Source organism: Pholcus phalangioides, unplaced genomic scaffold (assembly GCF_987345545.1).
Source record: "Pholcus phalangioides strain wild (caught in Gottingen) unplaced genomic scaffold, Ppha-v1.0 ptg000016l_1, whole genome shotgun sequence".
Lineage (NCBI taxonomy): Eukaryota > Metazoa > Arthropoda > Arachnida > Araneae > Pholcidae > Pholcus > Pholcus phalangioides.
In genome coordinates this window covers 11,851,417-11,870,299 of record NW_028301609.1, presented here as the reverse complement: position 1 = coordinate 11,870,299, position 18,883 = coordinate 11,851,417, and the positions used below count along the sequence as shown (strand labels likewise).

The 18,883-nt window shown below is 40.7% G+C and overlaps 1 protein-coding gene across 1 annotated transcript in view; it reads left to right on the top strand.

Moving 5' to 3' along the window:
• The window catches only part of LOC149075052 (FH1/FH2 domain-containing protein 3-like), a 113,930-nt gene extending 95,734 nt beyond the window's left edge, over nucleotides 1–18,196 (top strand). Inside the window, exons 32-37 of the mRNA XM_089245604.1 lie at nucleotides 1,899–2,014; nucleotides 2,724–2,798; nucleotides 4,649–4,841; nucleotides 5,885–6,044; nucleotides 6,145–6,330; nucleotides 16,133–18,196. Coding sequence (XP_089101730.1) covers nucleotides 1,899–2,014; nucleotides 2,724–2,798; nucleotides 4,649–4,841; nucleotides 5,885–6,044; nucleotides 6,145–6,330; nucleotides 16,133–16,185 — 783 coding nt within the window. The 3' untranslated portion in view covers nucleotides 16,186–18,196. The remainder of the gene's footprint in view (nucleotides 1–1,898; nucleotides 2,015–2,723; nucleotides 2,799–4,648; nucleotides 4,842–5,884; nucleotides 6,045–6,144; nucleotides 6,331–16,132) is intronic.
• Nucleotides 18,197–18,883: the final 687 nt, after the last annotated feature.

The window sequence follows — 18,883 nt, the reverse complement described above, 5'->3', positions numbered from 1 at the left end:
GGGCTCAATTGAGCATCCAGAGGAAGAGAGGCGGGAGGGTCACTGAGGCCCTCTATCAATAAGTGGCGATTGACAATAGAGAAAATATACTACAGTGCAATTGATGTTGACATCACTAAAATATACCCTACATAATAAGAGGGCAAATGCAGTGCCGCAAAGGCAATTGTCGCGTAACAGCAAGTGGAACACAATCAAGGCCGCTGCCCGCAAAGCGGTCGGATGATTGAGAGCTAGGCTACGAACGGCTAAATGTAGCGTCGCAGCCGATTCAAACTTTTTATTTGTTTTAAAGTTCCTTTTGGAGCTTATTTCTCCGCTTTTAACCCGCCCCTCCCGGGGGCAAAAGGCAGTAAATCGCCAAGCGATGTGCCAGAGTTGTTGTCGGATTATTAAATGTTCAATACATGGTGTCACAAAAGCGGTGTTGCCACCTTCAAAACGAAAACTCTTCATATAATCGAGTTACCATCAGAGCAATTAGAACGTCAAATTTCGGTTTTGAAGGTTTTTAGTTCTTTGGAGTCAGTTATGGTTAAAATCTACTAAGCACTGAAGTGACTGAATTATGACCCGGCTCGAGAGGCATGGGATAATCAATGCGTGCATTTCCGGGATCGATTCCTGTCTCAGCACGAACAACCAAATTACATCGCGGCTCCTCGAACTACGGAATCCAATTACTGTGGGACACTCGCCGCGATCGGCGTCACTATATATTCTGTAAGAATAAGATTTTTGTATCGGGTGTCTCCAGTGACCCTCCAATCATCACTTAACACATCACAGATTTTCAATACTTTCATCAGAACACAGTGCAAAAAAAAAATATGATTCGTATCGATCATGCTTCGTAATCAATAAGGACTGATCCACTCCATCGTAGCATGGATGTGATGGGAAAGCTCTTGCACCAGGAATTATTTACCAAGGGTCTACGGATCCCTTGGAGAGAAGACAGAGATGTCCGCAGAGTTACATTTATGGTTTTGCCGCATGTGGGCTACACGAATTTTGTTGCCTTCCTCCCTTTCTGGTCTAATTCTCTTTTTCTGTTTCTCAACCGCCGGGCCCTGACATCATTCGAACCGGGCCGTGAAGCGTTTATTTTTTTTTCATTTTTATCCATTTATTTCCCATTATTCGAATGTATGGCCCCTGGCCTTCCAATCACAAAAAAGAAATCAACCGGGCCGCGGGCTTACAAAGGTTGAGAACCACTGCTCTAGGCTACTCTTTTGGTTGCTCTCTGATATGGCTTTTTGCATTATAGTGACTCTTTTTGATCATTTACACATTTGAGCATGTTCTATGTCATTTTTTTTGTAAATTCACATGCTTGTACGCGCCACTTTAGGACACTCTTTTGGTCATTCACATGATTGCACACGCTCTAGGTCACTCACTTACCTAATCCCTCAGTCTGTACGTCATTCTTTTGTTCATTCTCATGCTTGCTCATGCTCCAAGTCCCTCTTTTGGCCACTCACTGACCTAATCCCTAACTGTCTTGGCAAAGGCGGATTATTTAGGGTTATACAAATTTTTCTATTCTTCTCCCATTCTACTAATTTTTTGGGCCACTCATTCCACAAATTTTCCGCCCCTCTGAGCTTGCCGCCCTGTGCTATAGCCCGCTAAGACATCCCCCCGTAAATACTCCACTGGATGTCCGTGAGCTGGGATGGTAAAATATGATATTGTTTCAACATTATTTGGTACTAAATATCATTCCGTAGAGGGGTCCGTGGCCTTTATCTCATCCGAACAAGGGGTCTGAGAACCACAAAAGGTTCAGAACCTTTGCTCTATATTTGTCTATTATGTTTGGTTGATGCTATTGAAAAAGATTTGGTCTGAGATGAAGATAATTTGTTATTCTTTGAATATAATCTTAGGCTGACTTTGACGAACTGGCCAAAAATCTCGTCAAGATGGAATCCGAGTGCAAGCAGTCGTGGGAATATTTGAAAATTGTGACTAAGCACGACGGGATGCCCATCACCAAATCCAGGTAAAACATCAACATTAAATTAACATCCATGCGTTTTTCTAATACGGATAATGTCTCACACAAGTCCTTGATGACTTGTGAACTGAGGATGAAACGGAATGCAAAACGTCATAGATTTCGTTCACACAGAACAGGTATTTTCACATGTGCAGTCGAATCCCGTTATAACGAACTCCAAGAGACCAGAAAAATCTCACTTCGTTATAAAGGAATTCCAGGTTTTTGCATTGTTCCTATGTAAACGTATCTGGGGGATTAGAAAAGTGTTCGTTAAAATGAGATTTTTTTGCTATAACGGTATTCATTAAAACGGGATTCGACTGTATTTACAAGCAGAGCTCTTGGCGGAACGCGATCGACAAATAACGAGAGAGGTCTACAGATAAGGTCTCGTCTCCTCGATACAATTTTAACAACTGCCTTCGTTCTCTTCTGGCGGCGCCACCTTATAAAGGCGAAACGGAACCTTCTAGAATGATGTCCAAGACTTGGGTGACATCTTTGCATTTGTCCTTTGGCATTAGGTTGAAGCTGTCGCCAAACGCGCCAAGTTTGTCGTAAATTTTGAGGGGGTTTACAAAAATGCACTACCGATTATTTACAGGTGAAAATATGACATAAATATTATAAATAACCACTATTTACATGCTTTTCCATGTTAATTTTTTTCCATGTTAAGTGACTTGGAATATTTTGCTATGCATTACAGATTATCAGATTTCTTGACTGACTGTGCGGAAAGGATAATCGCACTCGGAATAATCCACAGGAGAGTTATCAACAGGTGAGTGGAAATCAATTGTACTGACAATACAGGTATTAAATAGTCTATAAGGTTTTCGCGGCCATAATTTGATAAAAATTGTTTTTTCGGGTTCGAAGACCGTCGTCCGTTTGAGTTTGTTCTCAACGTTTCCCCAACACTAGTGGTTGGCATCATCAATCGCAAAACAATAGTGTAGTTCAAGCCACTTATGTGCATAAATACAACCTGAGACTCCGGAAAACTTGACTTTGATCCAGTTTGTCAATTCTCCTGATGATGCCAACCACTAGTGTTGGGGAAACGTTGAGAACAAACTCAAACGGACGACGGTCTTCGAACCCGAAAAAACAATTTTTATCAATACAGGTATTGCTTCCTAAAGCCAGGATTTCACTATAAAAGTTTGACAAAAGATATTTTTCAAGTAACCGATAACGCTCATTGATTGAACTTTTCGAGTTTTATAAAATAGATTTTATAGAACTTTTATAGTGTAATCATGGCCCATCCCCACGAAGAATGTGACCTGTGTGCGCGTGTATATGATAGCTTAAAATACTTGAACACAAGAGTGTTCAACCTTTTGGAGAGTGCGGGCCACTTCATTGGTTTGAAAACGTGCTGCGGACAACTTCAGTGATATGAAAATATCTCGCGGGCTGCGTAAGCGATCTGGGAATGTGCCGCTGGTCACTCAAGTGATATGGAAATATGCCGTTTGTCACTCAAGTGATATGGAAATATGCCGTTTGTCACTCAAGTGATATGGAAATATGCCGTTTGTCACTCAAGTGATATGGAAATATGCCGTTTGTCACTCAAGTGATCTGTAAATATGGCGCTGTTCACTCTAGTGGTCAGCAAATATGCCGCGGGCTACTTCAGGCAAGTGGAGCTACACAACAGTCCGCTTAACTACTCCGAAACTGTATGGCGGGTCACTTGCGTGACCTGCAAATGTGCCGCGGATATGGATCTGCACCGCGGGTAACTTGAATGATGTGGAACTGCACCACGGGCAGCTTAAGTGCTGTAAAACTGTACCGTGTGTCACTCGAGTGATCTGCAAATGTGCCCTAGGTCACTGTAATGATCCGGATATGTACTCCGGGCAGCTTAAGTGATCCGGAAATGTGCTGCGTGTAACTTCAGATACGTGGAGCTGCACCATGGGCAACTTGAGTGCTTTGGAACTGTGTCGTGGGTCACTCAAGTTCTCTGTAAATGCACCGCTGACCACTCAAGTAATGTAGAACTTCTCAGTGGTTACTTAGGTAATCTGTGTGGTAATGTGCCTCTCTTATCTAATTTTTTTCTCTCGAAAATTAAGCTTCGGGTCGCTGGCCACATCACATGACTCCGAAGGCCATATTAGGCACGCAGGCATTGGGTTTAGCATATATATGTTCTATTAACTATAAGAAACGTTCAGAGCTTTATAATTGTAGTGAGTTAGGCTAATTAAGCACGGAGGGGACGTTTGGCAAGGTCATATTGATAACGCGACATCTATCGGTGGCAGCATTATGTTTGAAATGGGAAATAACTTTTTTCCGCCAATTTCCGGGATCGAACCTGCTTACCTAAACGCCTCCATACTTCGTGGTAGTACTCGAACATCTCACCACTGCGATCATCAGTGGGGGCGCCAGTGGCACGCTATGGTTTGATACTGAAAATTTTCGAATGGAGAAAAATATTTGAACATTGAGGAATACTTGTTTACCGAGATGTATCTCTCAGTTAAGAAAATAATATTTTGTTGTTAAAGAAGACTTGTGTGTCTTCTGTTATCAATACAGTATATGTGACAAGCCATTGTAGTATCGAGAGGATCGTTTTTAACGTTTATGCCATAATTTCTGCAGGTTTTTCAAGCTGATGGTGTTTCTTGGCTATCCTTCACATTTCATCAAGGATGCAAAAGTGACACAGATCTGTAAGACGATCAGCGAATTCGCTCTGGAATACAGGACCAGCAGGGAACGGGTCCAGCAGCAGATAGAGAAAGCGGCGGCTGCCAAAGAAAAGGAAAAACTTCGAGCTAAACTTGCAGCGGAGGTTGGTCTTTTTATACAGTTGTTTCAGAATCCATGAAAAACCCATTTCGCAATTTTTCTTTTTCCGCTGTAATTGGCAACTTTACTTGCCGTTGAGATTTTTTTGGCTATATATGGTGACCTAACTTTCATTTGGCAATTTCTGGCGATAATTTGTGTACACCTATGGGTACCGATTTGATGTTTCCCATATTTTTTTATGAAGGAAATATGGTCAGCGTAGATATTTATTGTGTTGCGTGTATTGAAACTTTTCTACCGGAAAATCTTTGGCGGGCCGTAGTTTGCCCATCACTACGTTAGTGGGTTATATATCGCAGCTAGACGAGCACAAATCACCGTACAACCCATGCCCGGAACTCAAATGGTTGAGCGCTAGAGGGCGGTACGTAATGTGCCGTGAAATGTTGAGAAACAAGATAGACAAACAGACAGAAGTAAAGGACTTCGATGAATTTTAGGAAAAACATCATCCAATTACACAGAGACATCGCAACAATTGCTCAAAACTCTACGGCCCCAAACAGTGGCACTTGAGTTCCGGGCAAGGGTTGTATGGTGATTTGTGCTTGTCTAGTTGTGTTCAATTACTCCCTAACGTAATCACCATGAGCTCAACCCCCTCCCCCCACACACATAAAAAAAAAATAATTTTTAATATAAATTTTAATTAATACAGCTGAAAACGTTTTTTGAAATAAGACAAAAACTTCTTAAAGTACCTCAAGAGGACGCTATAGCCGTGGTCTGAAATCATAGCCAGTTTACTAGTGTATAGCCTACGTCATCTCGTGGTTTCATCCAACTCATTATCAGGGAGGCCCCACGTGCATCATATTGCTCACGCGATATGGTGGTAAAGCGATGTCGAGCAGCTCCATCTTGAGACGCACCGAAGAACTTTTAAATCTTTCATTATCCTCGTCCGAGCTTCATGGGCTTCGCAATCTTCACAATCTTTTTATGAAGCTGCAATTGAGACAAATTTTGAGTGGATTTGATTATGAATATTAATGTGTGTATTGTTCACGTCTCTCCTGACAGGCCGAACGCCAAAGGCAACGCCAGAGCAAAGAACAGAAGGAAGACCAGCAGTTGAGGCAGATCCTCGTCGAGAGCGACATCGACGACGGCAAAATGCAACGCTGGGGGTCCATGGCGAGTCTCAGAGGCAGGCCGAACAAGAGCGCCACATCGTCCGCAAGTCAGTACCAGTGGCAACGAGCCGCGCAGTAATTGGTAATGTGTTACGCGTCACTCATTGACGCGGCTCTGATTTCATGGACCTTTTTTTTCCATTGCAGGTGCCACACTGAGTAGACCAAACTCTGTGATGATGTTGGATCGCTGCGGTTATTCGACACCTTACGAGAGCACGACTGACATCGACGACGAGATTCTGGAGAGCTTAGTCAAGACGGCGACGGCTCAGCCCTACAGGACCGAACCTAGGACGAGGAAGAAAGCAAGATACGCCGATCGGAAATCATGTAAGAGATTTCCCCCCCCCCCCCGCTAACTCAACATTTACGTAAGTTTAGTGGTCGGCATACACGCTCAACCTATGGCCCGCGGACTATATGTGGCTCCGCTCTGAAACTGTGACGCAAGTCACACAAGTGATCTGTAAATATACTGTGGGTCACTTAAGTACTCCGGAACTGTGTTGTGGGTCACTCGAGTGCTCTTGAACTATGCCGCAGATTACTCAAGTGATTTGTCAATAAGCTGCGGACGACTTAAAGATCTGGGTATGTCCTCAAGGGAACGCGGACCCCTTGAGGATGTGCAACTGCACAGCGGGTATCTCACGTGATCTTTTAAATGTGTCGCTGTCTATTTAAATAACCCGGAAATGTGTTTGGTGCTTCGTTCACTTTTACTTTGCGATTGATCTCGCGGGCCACATCAAATGACTCTGAGAGCCATATTCCACCCGCGGGTCATGGGTTGAGCATGTATGGGTTAAAAGTGGAATATATGTATATATATAAGTAGAATATATTTTTCGCAATTTTTCCCGCTATTCGAGTAACATTAAAATGAGGAAGGAAATAAAAAAAAAAGCGTTGCATGTAATCTCGGTGGGCTTACGACTTAGCGTGACAGTAGGCCCTGACACAAACTATTAGAAGAGGTTTTAAGCAAAATGGAGTATCTGTAAAGACAGAAAGTTGTGTGTGTTCGAAGACTTTTCATTCAAAGAGGGCTGCCATAAGGAAAGCAGACAAAGATTTGTTGACCATTCATTGACATTCTTTTGAGTGCTGGTAGTAAATGCAATCCAAGAAGTAGTTGGGTGAGAAATGAAAGCTTGTGTGTAAAAAAAACCCCATCGTTTTCATGCAATTACAGACGGATAGTCATCTAGTTTAGTACAAAGGTATCTTTAACCGGCACTGAGGGAGCCATTCAAGTATTACGTCATCATCGATGGGGGGGGGGGGTTTCCGATTTGCTGACTTTTGATGACAAGGAGGGAGGGAGAGGTTTGGATAATGCTTACGTCATCGACCACTCTTTATGAAAATATAAGTTAGGATTCACAGGGGCAGAACTGATGACAAAATGTTGCTGACAAGAGGGGGGGGGGGTCAAAAATGGCTAAAAATTTGCTTACGTAATACTTGAACGGCCCCTGAGTGGTCTGATCATTGATAATTTTTGTCGCACCACGGTCATTTTCTGCACACGAGGGCTAATTAGACCGGGACCTACAATTTATTGCCGATTCCGAACGGCAGGCTTGTTTCTTTATACTCATCGAGAGGTTGGTGAGCTACTCCCTCGATGGGGGACTCCGTGCGGGAGCAATTTTTTGCTGCGGTCAAGTCGCCATTTTTTGTTGTACCCCTGTGTCAAGAAAGTTTTCTGACAAGGACGAACCGGGTAACGAACTCGCGACACCTCTAAACCTGAGTGGTCCGATGGGGAATATATTTATAAAAATCGAATAAAGAACGATTGCTGTAGGGTATTTTTTCAATGAATTTTTGGGTAGGGATGTGTCAACACCCATTGCCTCCACTGAAAAGAAATAAAGTCGAATTCAGTTATAACGAACTCCAAGAGACCAAATCATACATGAGGAAAAATAACCGCGAAATTAAATTTTTTAAAACTACATTGTGCTGTATAACTTAAGAAACTGTAATTGCATAAATTTGATGTTGTTTCAAAATCGCAAGTGTTCATATGCCATTCATTTCAATTTAACAGGAAAAACGTGATTTTAAACATATTTAAGACGATCTTAACGTCATTTGGTTTGCTGATTGGTTTCCATATGCAATCCAAGCAGATAATGTATTGGGACTTGGTAGGACTAAGATTGACACCACATCTTTAAAGTTTTTTTTAATCTATACTGTAATGCTTCCTATAAACTGCCCTACTACGTAAGTCTGCTGCTGGACTGCAACATCCTAAATAATTTCAATGCAATTTTCCTATTATGCAAGAACAATGTTGTGGGCATTAGAAAAAAAAAAAAAATCTGAAATGGCGTATGACCACTTTTAAAGCAATTTAAATCCGTTTATTTGAGACTCACTGCATCTGCTGCTTTCTCAAAAAAGTGCAATAAATTCTCACGCAAGTCTTCACTTTGAAATGTCCATAACCCGCTCAATGCGTCTCTTTGTATCTGTCAACCTAAAATTTATAGTTTTTAGTGTTGATAATACACAAGAAAAACCAATTCAGCGACGCGTTTTTCACAATCTGCAAAAACCTCGTGGATTTGATAGTTGGAAATGATGTCTAAATGCCAAAGATTTGGAGTCAAAGTGAAAATGCCAAATAATTTAAATTGTGCTTCGTATACAACCTCTCACAATAAAGTTCGGTGAATGAAGTCAGAACGGCCGATCTGGCAACACTGGCGAAGCAAAACGCTGCACATGCGTAGCGGCAGGTGTTGACCATCTGCCGCCACCGTTGTTCAGTTGAGCGTCGTTTGTGTTCCGTGAAAGACTTGTTTTACTAAGTGCTTGTTTAGTGCGTTGGTTCTTAAAATCCACAAGGAATTTCTACCTGAAAGAACGACGATTAATGCTGCAAGGTACATTGAAATTTTGACCCGTTTCATGAAACGTCTACGCAGGGTACGACCTCAGAACGCACAACAAGGTTCATGGTTTCTTGTTCACGACAATGCTCGCCCTCACACAGCCAATATTGTCAAACAGTTCTTGGCAAAAAGGGGGGTGGTGCAAATTGAACATCCACCGTACTCGCCAGATCTCAATCCTCCACGACTCAAACTCGCTTTGAAAGGAAAGAGATTTGACGATATTCCTGACATCCAACGAAACGTGACGAGGCTTTTGAACTCCATCCCAAAAGAAGACTTCTTGCAAAGTTTCCAGGACATGTATAGGAGATCTCAGCAGTGCATAGTAATGGGAGGTGACTATTTCGAAGGACAGTAAGGTAACTTTCGATAACATTTCATCTACGTTAATGTTACAGGACTATTCACCGAACTTTATTGTCAGAGGTTGTAAATGAAATATTTTAATTGTGAAAGCTATATATAGAAGTTAATCGTAACCGTAGTGAAACGTCTCATAAATGTGAAATTTTGTCATAAAACTGAGAGTGAGGCATGAGTCCCCTTGCGCACAAGTGGAATTTCAAGGCATTTACGCACAACCGAGCCCCTCTTGGCCATTTTTCTTTTTTTCTCTCTCCTCACCCTTTCTTTCTTTTGTTTCCTTCTTGAATTTATAAAAGTAAAATGACATAATCATTATAAAAAGGACTGCTTCCACATCAAATCGCAAAAATATTAGATTTTTTTGGTGGGAATACAGTCAACCCCCCCTTATAATGAACTCCAAGAGACCCGAGTAATAAAGAAATTTCGTTAAATTTCAGATTTTTATATTGTTCCTATGTAAACTTATCCGGGAGGGATTAGAAAAGTTTTCGTTAAAACGATATCTTTTCCGTTATAACGGTATTCGTTAAAACGGGAGTCGACTGTATTTCGTCTTAAACTATTTTTTTACGTGTATTTGGAGGCTGCATGGGTGACAGGGCGTATGGCACTACTGGCGAGCCATTAGTCTTAAAGACATACCCAGCTAGAAAAAGTATCCAAATCACGTGTCCAACTCAGATATGGCATTCATGTTGTAAGGGGCCGTTCAAGTATTACGTAAGCAAATTTTTAGCCATTTTTGACCCCCCTCCCCCTGTCAGCAAAAATTCGTCATCAGCTCTTCCCCTCTGAATCCTAACTCATACTTTCATAAAGGGTGGTTGATGACGTAAGCATTATCCAAACCCCCCTCCCCCTTGTCATCAAAAGTCAGCAAATCGGAAACCCCCTCCCCCCCATCGATGATGACGTAATACTTGCACGGCCCCTAAGGGGTTGTACAGTTATAAAATTAATCATCCGTATATAAATAATATATATATATAATATAAATCATCCCCGTGGGTCAAAGAACCCAATTAAGAAGTTGTTGCTCTGTCTTTTCCGATGGCAACTAAAATAATTTCACGTTTCTAAGTGCAATATTCACCGAGATATGCGAATTCGAAAAATTGAGAAAATTTGGGGGGGGGGGGAGGAAACAGCATTAAATGCGGGTAAAATGGTTTCCTCGCATATAATGATTTTTTTTTCCAATTTTCTTCGAATAAGTATGCCTCTAGGACCAATGGTTCGCCAGTAAAATGCCATATGCCCCGTTACCTGTATGTATATTAAATATAGCACAGACTATATGTGAAATATTGTGTTGTGTTTAAGCCATAGTCTTCCAAACTTTTTGTTCCATCGCCCCCTTCATCAGAAATTTTTTCCTCTCATCGCCCCCTAACTCAAGTAAACCCATAGGAACCTATGTTCAATCAGTAGGTTCTATCGCCCCCTTGGACCATTCCATCGCTCACCAGGGGGGCGATATTGCCCACTTTGGGAAACACTGGTTTAAGCCAACACGCACGTTGCTTCGTTCGCCTGCGAGAGAGCGGCCATATTACGAACTAAAAAGCCACTTGAAGGCAGCTTGTCATCCAACGTAATATAAGATATTCACTGTATCGAAATTGAAGTCAACAAATTGATAATTTTGTTATTTGAAAATCTGATTAGGGGTCATTCAAGTATTACGTCAGCATCGAGGGGAGGGAGGGGGTTTCGGATTTGCTGACTTCCGATGATAAGGGGGGGGGGTTTGAAACTTGCTTACGTCATCAACCACCCCTTTTGAAGATATGAAATATTTTACACTGCTGACGAAATTTTGCTGACAGGGGGAAGGGGGGGGGGTGTCAGGGTTTTTTGCCGACTTTTGTTGACAAGTGGGGGGGGGGGTCAAAAATGGCTGAAAATCTGCTTACGTAATACTTGAATGGCCCCTTATTTATATTTTCCGATGGGTTTGAAATCCTGATAATGAATCATTATTATGTTCACATGAACAGTTTTGTCACTGCGTTACGCAATGACAAAATCCGTATATAACGGGTGACTCGAACTGTTACGCCATCCGCCAATAGTAGTTTTTGTGCTTTTTGCCTTGTAGCATTTGCCGCGAATTCACAATGGCACTAACAATTTTAAAAGGGAATTTAAATTAATTAAATACTCTAGAATATACTTTAAGAAATTCATTTTTAAAAATATTGTTGGTGCTGCTACCTACTTTCAAAATCAGAAGTGCTTTATGTGGTGATGACGAAGCTCAGGTATAAAAAACTAAATTCTTCATTCAGCTACGCTCCTTATAAACAAAGCTTATAAACTGACCTGAAAGATCAAACTTCCGGTTCAGTAATTTTTTTCAAGACTCAAGGAGACATCCAAAACATAGGACCTCCACACAAGCAGACGACAGGTAAGATCGTAAAAAGTGAACTTTCCCACACTGCACTTTACAGTAATGTGCTGCCATCTAATGTCAAATGCAAAAGTGACTCATGTGGTGACGATGAAGTTCGAAGTGAAAAAAACGATATTCTTTATTCCGCTCAGTTCCTTATAAACGAAGCTCGTGAACTGAACTGGAAATTTAAACTATAAGTCCGGATATTTCATTTGAGCATAAGGAGACGTCCAAAACAAAGAACCTCTTAACGAGCAGACGACAGACGGTGTGTTCGGTTCCCTACAGGTTAAGCTCACAAACAGAACTGGAAGTTCGAACTGCCAGTTCAGTAATTTTTTCAGGACACAAGGAGACGCCCAAAACAAGTAACCTGGAGAGAAGCAGACGACATTACTGGTCGGACTTATTACTGGAGGGAGCATCCAGCCACCGCGCGACTGCAGCGACATCAAACGCAAGGAAATCACGTGACTCGGTCAAAACAAACCTCCCGCCTGGCAATTTTTCCATAGAAATGTTCGGTCTCTAAATATTGGGTTTTAAAAATTTAAAAAAAGGGTAGAGAGAGAGAAGAACTCATCTAAAGAGAGATGAAGAAAGATTAAATTATTTTCATTTAATACCGGAATCATTTCTTTCATAATTTCTTGAATTTTCTTTCATCAATTCTGGATTTTCATTCATTAATTCTGGAATTATTTCCTTTATTAATTATTATTTCTTTCATTACTTCTGAAATAATTGCTTTCATAAATTCTGGATTTGTTTCTTTCTTTAATGCTGAAGTTATTTCTTTCATTAATGCTGAAGTTATTTCTTTCATTAATGCTGAAACTGTTTCTTTCATTAATGCTGAAGTTATTTCTTTCATTAATGCTGGAATTATTTCTTTCATTGATTCTGAAATTATATCTCATGAATTCTGGAATTGTCTCTTTCATTAATTTTGGAATTATCTCTTTTTCATTAATTTTGGAATTTTCTCTTTCATTAATTTCGGAATTTTCTCTTTCTTTCATTCTGGAATTATCTTTCATTTTATTATTATCGCTTTCATTAATTCTTTCACTAATTTTGGAATTATCACTTTTATCAATGCTGTTATTATCTCTTACATTAATTCTAGAATATTTTCTTCCATTAATGCTGACATTATCTTTCTTTAATACTGAAATTATAACTTTCATTAATTTTGGAATTATCTCGTCCAAGCTGAAATTATTTTTTCATTTATTGTTTTAAACTCCTATTTATGCCGTAAGAAAATAACGGGAGGGGGGGGTCGTGTTTGTTTTCACCGAGTCACGTGATGTTCCGACGAAAGATATTGGGGGACAGAGTTCTCAGCACTGCCAAGGCGGAGACCGCTGACGTCCTACTCTCTCCAGAGGCTTGATTTATATACTGTTGGTGCTGCCATTTAATCTCGAAATTTCAGCCAACTCATGAGATGATGAAAGAGAAATAGAGAGTTTCTTTGTCATTTTTTGGCATGAAATTTTTTTATGAGACGAAAATTTCGGTAACGAAATTCGTGCATTTGCAATAACCGATTTTTTTTATGTAGAAAAAATAATTATTTCTTTCCACAAAAACATTCGGACAATATGGATGATCGAACAAATAAGTGAAGACACGGATTATGTGGTCTTCAGATAGGGTTACCAGATTCAAAACTGAAAAAGGAGGACGCCTGGTGCGAACCTTAGGCAGTGCCGTCTTAACGCATGCTCCCCCCCCCCCCCCCACGGGCCGTGCCCGAAGGTCCTCAAGAGAAGAGGTGCCTCAGAAAACCGAGACGTAGTTGATTTTTTCGAGAATTTTCCATGTAGGGCCTCCAAAAAATCCCTTGGCTCGGCCGGGGTGGGGGGGGGCTATGATGCTATTACGGCGATTCTGCCTGTCAGCCCTACTCTTGTGGAAGTCATGGAATTAAAGTAATTGATTCCTTTACTTCTATTAATTTACATTAATTAATTAATTACACAAAAATAAAAAATTCGAAAAATGATCAGTTATTGAATTGCAACGTATATTTGATAAAGAGATGATGAAGCGCTTCATCCCGCGGCACTAAAAGATCGCTTGAATGATCTGCGGCACAATTGCAGAACAGTGAAGTGCCCAGCGGTGCAGTTATACCCCCACCCCGTATTCCCTCGCATTAACCGGCATACCATAAAACTCGAGGGACACCGGTTTTTTTTTATGTTGGCGTCTGGTCCGTTCCCGGCATGCCGGGAAAAGCAAGGTTTGATAAGGTTCACAGAATGCATTCATCGAGTTCAATGGATTTTTGGAGTAAAGATATTTAAGTTTTCCAGAATCTGTTACCCGTGCGAGCAACGCCACCTATAGCAGAAGGCCTCCGCACGAAGCTTGTGACGTCACTGAAGAAGGCTATTTCACCTACAGCCATTGGATATACAGCAAGAAAAGGTCAAGATGGCGCATGCGTCGGTCTGCTATATCCAATGACCGGGTGAGATGACCTTCTTGAGTGACGTCACAAGCTTCGTACGTGGGAGCCTTCTTTTATAGCTAGACGCTCGGTCAGGGACTTCCGTAGATTTTAAGAAATTCCTTGACCGAGCGTCTAGCGCACTTGGTGAGAATTTCTTTGTCTGCGTCCGGCGCCTGCATTCATGGTGCTACAGGAAACGGTTCCATCGTCATTCATGTCTTTTTTTGTCAAGTCATGAGAGAGCTGAGAAGCACTCCTGTTACGCCTCGCTATAATCGACAAATGGCGATCTTCTCTGGCCGTCGTGGCTCTTGGACGACCTTGCCCAGGCTTTCTCTCGATGGATCCGGTATCCTGGAACTGTTTCCATAAGTTACACACGACGCTGGGCGTTAAATTGAACTCTCTACAAATCTGGACTTGAGATTGGCCTGCTTCTAGCCTCCCCACAATTCGCCACCTCATTCCATCATCTAAACGTTGGTGGTTACTCATTTTTACTGTCACAATTTGAAATTAACCGATTGCTGCAAAATAACACCAAGAAATTCGCCGAGGTGTGCCAGCGAACGAAATGCGTCTTAACTTACGCGCGCTTATAAAGCCTGTTTCTCTACTGGCTCCGCCTACACACACGTGTACACTTACGTATTTGACGTACAAGATTTGCATTTTTGTCTAGAAGCAGTGGTTTTACATTCAGTTCAGTTCTTTTCATGAAATTCGATAAAATATGCAAATTCTCTTAATTTATGTCACCAGTGTATATATAATCGAGATCTGTGCATTGCAAAATGTGTTGTGTGCAGTTGGAAACTATCTAGTATGTAAACAGTAACTAGTATGTTGTCTCACAACGTCTGTTGTGTTTGTTAAGTATATCATAACATAGGCAGAAGGTGTGCAACATTTTGCGAAGGCTTAGGCATTGTGCATAGGCATGTCTTACTAACCAACATGTAAATATAATAATTGAAATTTCTCTTTGTGTTTAATGAGTCAATTCGGATTGAAGGTACACATTGTATATAAAATTAGTAATGTCAGAAGGTGCACAATATGGTGTCGTATATATGGGTGTGCGCAATACATGTATGCTATGCATATATATATATATAAAAGTTGAGTGTACACTGTATGTACCACATAGATGGGCGTGCGCGATGCTCGTATAGATGCCCACGTTCATATTTGCGTGGTTATGCCAATTTGGTTAACACGCAAAGTAATGTTTGAATTCAGTGATTAATATGAAACGAGAAATGTTTAAGTTCTAATGAAGAATACGATTGTGTATGTATATTGTACTCATGATAAGATTTATGATATATGCTAGAAAGAGCACTTTTGGTCGGAGCTCGGCCATCCTTTTTCTGCTATATATATATATATATTCGAAACCTGCAATTTCTTGAATCTGTTAACTACTTTTGTAACATAACGATATTATGTAACTAACATGTCTTTTTTTACAGGCCGGTACTAATAGGAACCCCCCCTCCGGAAGAATGTAAAATGGATGGAAGGATGGGTGGGGACCACCTAGGGATGAGAGGATCGTGGCACAATTTTAAAAATGACTATAGCGCCACCGAGAAACTAAGGTAGACAATTGCATTAACATAGCCCTAAGTAGTAGGATCGCTAGCTCGGCGTCTGATTGACAAAAAAAAAAAAAAAAAAATCGCATGGCTTTATGGCTAGGACGAGTAATTTATGAGTATACGCTGATAATTTTGCGATGCATAAAAGCGGGTTTTGCCATTCCGATTTTTCTAAGTCATTGCCGTAACCGCAAGAATTAGGGTTTCGTTTTTTTCACATCCTTGCGTACATGCTTTGAAACACCTGTATCTAAAATTTCATCCAAATTCGCCGATAGTTGCGGCCGCTAGGGAGTCAGCAGAGTTACTTTATGACCATCCTGTCTTTACCCAGCCATGTATATAAAACAAGTGGTTTTTTTTTCTCTTCTCACAGTACGGAGGACGCTGAAGGGCGGCTTGGACCTGAACGAGGCGATGCCATCGTGAAGACTCACCACAAGTAAACGATAATAAATGAAACATTAAGCACACCCGTGAATGTGATAAACGTACCGCGAGGAGATGATCGTCAGTATATTCATGAGAGAGCAGACACTGTTGTACAGTGTGTCCCTGGACTGTCTGTCTCATTGGTGCCATGGGGGAAAAAAAGTGCTCAACATGATACGTGTTCTTCTTCTTCTTCTGTTTTTTTAAATGTGTTTTTTTCTTTTCATGTGCTTTTTTTTCCCTCTCCTGAGTTTTCGTTTTCTTTTTTTTCAATAACGATGTTGAATATTTGTAATATTGTAGAATAATAAGTGATCATGGGTTGAGTGGAATTTCGTTCGATTTCCGGTGAAAAAACTCGATTTTCTCCAAGAAAAATTGTAATATTTCTATTGTATCTGACACTTAAGGGCAAATTTGCCATTACTGATCACCTCTGTGTTTAAACATGACGAAATGTTTCATTTGGCGAGTGAATAAAGAACCGACCCCCCCCCCCACCCAAATAACGAGTGTCCATCCACCGATGCCACCAAACAGCTCGTCAACTTAGCCAATATCTTCTCCTACTTGGCTCCAAATTTATTTTCCTGTCTTATCATTTGAATTCCAAAAAGTAATGAAAAGCAACCCTGTTAAGTGCAGGCGTTTCTAAGAGATAAAAATTGTATAAAAAAAACCGGGTCATCATATATGTACTCCTCTCCGCACAACACATCAACCCGGATCCGTCTGAACTTTCATGCGTAAAAGTTATTGAAGCCTATATTATTGTTTAGCTGATTATTATTAATTATTGGTTAGCTGATTATGTGCGACTACGGGAGTGGTTCTTAACCATGAGTCCACGGATCCCTTGGGGGGGGGGATTTGGAGAGGTTTTTCAGGAGGAGGTCCGTGAGGTTGAGAACGAGAAAAGAATTAACTTGTTTTTACGTTTTGTGTATTTAAGTTCTTGCCCTAAGGGTCCGTAGAACACAATGGGCTAAGAATATGGCAACCCCTGTATAAGTTTGGCTTTAATTGAGCGTGCCAACGCCATATTGGCGTAATCTCGTCATTCAGAATTCATAGTTCTGGAAGAGTTTTCTTGGGACTTTGAACCTGGATGTATCATGAAAGAGATCAATCACCATATGATGAATTGTGAAGTGTCCCAGCGGTTTATGGTCGGATATAAAGTCAAAGCCGGTGTAGGTGTTGACGCACGTGCATAAAGGACGGGACAGGATTTGTTATGATATAAGAATTATACAGTTGACGCTCGTTACAACGACAATGCGTAATCACCACCGTTCCATCATAACGACCGGTACCATAAGTGTCCCAAATGTTTTCCTATTCTCTCATTTCATGTTATTTTTATTTCCATCCAATATAACGATCTATAATGCCCATTAAATCCATTACAACGTCTAATCTCAGCTCTACCCCCCACCAAAGAAACGTACAACAACTGTGTTTATCGTTTGCAAAGATTGTTTTGACCTTGACCTTTGACATTGAAGAATTTGGTACGTATGCCTATGCATGAAATTAATTATTACTATTTTTTAATCTGCTGCATTGCAACTATTTACATACTGAGAAAAAATTACTACTATGTAATGTTTTTATTTCATCCAAATAGGAAATTCTATTAAGAAGCTTATTTTTTTCCCTCATACTTTCGATGTAACGACCTCGCAATATTTCATTCGTTTTTCGTGGAACGATGAGGGGGGGAGGTCGTTATAACGAGCGTCGACTGTATTATCTAAACGACGGTATTTTAAATTCTTTTTCCCCCGGTATAAAATCTAGTCATTAAAGTGTTTTTCTTGGAGACTAAAAAAAAATTATTTATTGATAGCGATTATGTAACAGATACAGGGAATGACGCGACCGAAAATCTTGTTAGGATATTATGTACATGAGTTGTTGCGAACTGTTATGTAAATATTATGCGTAATATATATGACACCTGGTGATGTAAAATGAAAAATAAAAGTACCCTTTAAAAATTAAACCGCTTTTGTTTCTTATTTTTCGTGTGTTGAGCTTAAAATCTTAGAGATGTTAAGCGGGATGTTCCCGGTCCATCAAGTATTCATGCATTGACCTTCTCACTTATCTTCAAGAATGTCTATATGCAGACGGTTTTATGGCAATCCCGACACAAACTTACGGCACGTTTTAGTCACACGTCAAAGTTGGTTTCGGTTTTTCCAAACCAAGTGTTCTCCTCAAGGTTTTCAAATGCATGTGCGTATGCCATAAATGCTATGCGTTTTTAGGGACCGTGTAAATGGTCTCCGCACCTAACTTCCAAATCTTAAGAGAGAAACAGCCAGATTGACTACCATGAACGAACTTTACCGCACATCAACACAGGCCATACCGCCGTAAACAATTTAATATCGATCGTGTTGGGTCAGAAATGAAGGTGCCATTTATCAGTGGTCGCCTCAGGTTCTTGGTGTTCTTCTTGCAGGTGCACTTACACTTCCAGCACAACTCACTAGGTAGTAAATTGCCCATGACGATAGACCTGAGTTGTGCTCGGTTCGAAAAAAAAAAAAAGGCTTGAATGGTAAACGAGCATTTTATCACTGCACCACTTCGACCAAATCGACAACGTTTCCGCATACACAAACTCCGGTGATATTGCTATTACAGCAACTTACTACCGGTAGAGTCGGGCCATATCGAATCC